Below are 3,660 nucleotides of genomic sequence, written 5' to 3' on the forward strand. Positions count from 1 at the left end.
CACCGGCCCCCCCTTCCCCAAACCGCGGAGCCGCAGCCGCGCCTGGAAGCTTCCAGCAGGGAAGGTGCTGACGCGACACTCATACTCGCCTTCGTCAGCCTGCACCGCATTGCGCAGCAGTACCGCACCATCCAGGGGGTTCCGTGGGGGCGGCGGCTGTTCCACGCGGCCCTCGTAGGCTGAGCTCACGTGCAGCCCGTATTTGGAGTTCAGCAGTGCCAGTTCCCCGCCGCCCTCGCCCGCATCCACGCGAGCCCATGCCACCTGCTCCACCTGCTCGCCCGGATCCCCTCGGTAGAAGCAGGGCAGCTTGGCATCCTGGCCCAACACCACAGTCACCAGGTCCGAGGTCTCCAGCTCACCAGCAAGGCGCTGACCTGCAGAGGGCAGACAGAAGCAGCCAGGATTAGGGGCGCTGCCAGAGCTGGGGAACACTTATTCATAATGATAATGTCAGCAAAAGCAGCCCAGAACTCCTGGAGCATTTTATGCTTGCAAAGCGCGTTCAGTCCATTACCTCATTAGATCCACAAACCATTCCCAAGAGGTAGGTGTTATTATCGCCCTTTAACAGATGAGGAAACTGAGACCCAGAGAGAGGAAGTGACTTGCCTAAGGCCACACAGATGGTATATGGAAGAGTCACACCCTCTCTCAGCCCTGGATCCTATCCTGAGCAGTTGTAAGGTGGGCAGCTACAACAGGAGAAGAGACCCAGCCTCTGCCCTCTGGGAGCTCAGGGAAATGCATTTTATGCCACAAAGACCTGGAAGCCATGGACAGACTTTCACAGAAGGCTTAACCTACCAAGAGAGGGAAAGAGAATGCTTTCAGAAAGTGACCAGGAGCCAAGGCAAGGGTCGAGAAGAGTTGGTGTCTGGGATGAGGCACGTGGTGTAGGAAGGGTCCATCCCAACAGGCACTTTGGAACATTCTTTTCATGGTTTGAAGATAAGAGGATGAAAGACCTGGGCTCCCAGAGAGAAGAAGGTAAGCTATGTGGGAGGAATGGCATGAACCAAGACTCAGAGACAGGAATGAGCAAGTCATTGAAGGTAGAAAGGCCCAGGGTCAGAGGCCCAGAGGGAAGAGGTCAGGACAGATACATAACAGGGTTAGAACCATGAACCAGAAGCAGAGGACTGGAGGTGGGGACCAGGGTTGAAAGGTGAGTGTTATGTGCATTGATAAGGAACAGTATGAAGCCCTCAGGGAGATCTATCGTGTAGCCTTATCAGCAAAGAAGGATGCATGTCCTGCACTTAAAGAATCTGAGTTCTTCTGGGGAAGAGATATGTATGGAAACATCTATGGAAATATGTGTGATGGTTTCTTATTTAGTGGTTAGTGGTGTGTTGCAGGTTAGTTATGGGATAGGCTAGTCACAGTGGTCCTGATTCAGGTAGGAGGGCCTCATGCATGAGGTGGGTAGAATCAGGAGGGGTGAGAACTGGAAAGGGATCCCAGGTAAGGGCCCAAGGTGGGCAAACCCCAGGGAGGTGGAGAGTCTGGCTGGTTCAGGAAGCCAAGAGGAGAGGACACACTAAGGCAAGGCGTGTGTGTTGAGTGGGAGTGGGACATCTGGTCACAGCAAAATCAACCAGGACCTTCCACACCAGGCAAAGGAATTCAGATTTGGCCAGGGGAAATATGGAGTCACTAGAGCATTAAGCCAGTGGTCGTGTGCCCCCCGACTGGAAAGAGAGACTGAGGGCAGGAGACACATTAGGACCCTGCTGGCATCCTGCACGGTGCTGCCAAGAGGAGGGGACAGTTCCAGGAGAAGCTCAGCAGGGCTTGCTCACTGACCAGAAAGAGGAAAGGCTCAAAGACAACTCCTAGGTTTCTAGAATGAGTAACTTATGAGGGAGGTAGGGCCAGAGAAGCTCGAGGCTGGGAAGAAGGAGATTTGAAGTTGTGGAATAAAGTGCATGAAACAGGGCTGGGGGCAGAGGGCTGCGGGCAGAATGAAGGCTCTCTGGAATGGTGAGAGCGCCTTGCCTGGGGATCCACGTCCAGTAATTCCCCAAAGTTCAAAGCTCCTACCTCTGGCCAGCACTTCACACAGCCTGCTGGCCTTCACCTTGCTCATGCTGTGATCCTGTCTGGAACGCCCTCCTCCCTATGTCTGGTAGCTCCTACTCATCACCGTCTGGGTGACTCCTACTCATCCTTAAAGACTCTGCTTAGACATCACTTCCTCCCGGAGTCCTCCCTTCCCCCACCCCCACCTGAGGCCGGGTGATTGCCCTTCCTCCGTTCTCTCTCTAGCATCCTGCGTTGACCCATTACAGACTGACTGCATTTGTTGATACCACAGATTGTATTTGCTGTTTTCTCGTCTGCCTCTTCCACCAGACTGAGAACCTCAAGGGTATAAACTGGATCTCACATCACATATGCAAACATGGCTTCTGATTCAGTGCTCAGTGGTCTGCATTCCTGGCATATAACTGGTACTCAATTATTATTTATTGACTGACTGAATGAGTGGATGAGTGGATGAATGAATGAATGTGAGAGACAGGCGGAAGAAGGAAAGGGTAGAATGAGGAGGAATGTGCAGTCTTTGGTTGGGTTGGGCAGGGAGGGGTTTAGCATGGCAACCTTAGGGTGGAGACACAATAGGCTAGCTAGCTGGGTTCTCTGCCAAAGGGAGTACCTCCAGACTGGACCTAGGGTGAAAGTAGAGGGTGGAGGGAATCAGACATGGGGGTAGAAAATGAAGCCCCACTAGAGTGGCCAGAGGGTCCCAGTGAGGCAGAGCATGGGACAGAGGAAGGGTCCCACGGCCCTGCAAACGGGAAGAGGGAGGGAGGGTGCTGTTGGGAGCTGGGAGGGCCCGAATGGGACGGGACAGACCTGAAGGGCCAGATACCAGGGCCCTGACCTGCCCAAGCTGATGTTGGTCCCACCCAGCCCAGCCAAGGAGTCCAGCTAACCACCTGTCACCCCTCCCAGGCACCTCCTCCTGGCACCAGAGGGAGCAGGGCTGCCAAGGAAGGGCTGAAGGTGGGCTTGAGATTGGGGCTTCCTGGTACTTCCCCTGCTTCTAATCCCAATGTCCATGCAGGTCACAGGGAATCCAAGCCCTGCTCCATTAGGAGACACTCAAACCCTTCCAAAGCCTACTCCTGGAACAATGTCAGATGGCATCCTCATTCCTATACTTGTCAAGCAACTAGCCCCTCCCCACCGCTAATCACATTTCCCCACCAAAAATACCTTCTTAGCGTACAACATGCATCGAGTCCCTAGCACGTGTCTGAGTCCGATCCTCCACATCCCTACCTGTGGCTCCATGATCCCCATGATACCAAGTCATAAACCCAAACTTTGCAGGATGAGGAACCCAGTAAAACTGGAAAGTCCCTTCTGGGTCTCTCCCACATCTCTCCATTGTCCTAAATTCACTATTTACTGGGAGCATCTCAGCTTGAGCAACACCCTCCTTCACTTACACACACACACACACACACACACAGGCTGCAAGAGAAGGACAAGAGAACTTGGGCCCAGTAGGCAGACCCAGAAGCTGAGACTCCCAGGGTAGGGCAGACCAGCACTGCCTCCTCCTTCTCTCCCCCACCCAGTGCCCGCCCGGCGTCAGCATGATGATGTCACCAGAGCAAAGGAGACACACCGCCTGCCTGGTGAGGT

At 54.0% G+C, this 3,660-nt stretch overlaps 1 protein-coding gene across 2 annotated transcripts in view; it reads right to left on the reverse strand.

Moving 5' to 3' along the window:
- PVRL4 (poliovirus receptor-related 4) overlaps positions 1 to 3,660 on the reverse strand; it is a 16,595-nt gene that overhangs the window by 7,217 nt on the left and 5,718 nt on the right. For both annotated transcript variants that reach the window (XM_010833657.1, XM_010833658.1), the window contains one exon: positions 18 to 377. In XM_010833657.1, the coding sequence (XP_010831959.1) occupies positions 18 to 377 (360 nt within the window). The remainder of the gene's footprint in view (positions 1 to 17; positions 378 to 3,660) is intronic.

This window comes from Bison bison, unplaced genomic scaffold (genome assembly GCF_000754665.1).
Source record: "Bison bison bison isolate TAMUID 2011002044 unplaced genomic scaffold, Bison_UMD1.0 scf7180017863823, whole genome shotgun sequence".
Taxonomy (NCBI): Eukaryota; Metazoa; Chordata; class Mammalia; order Artiodactyla; family Bovidae; genus Bison; species Bison bison.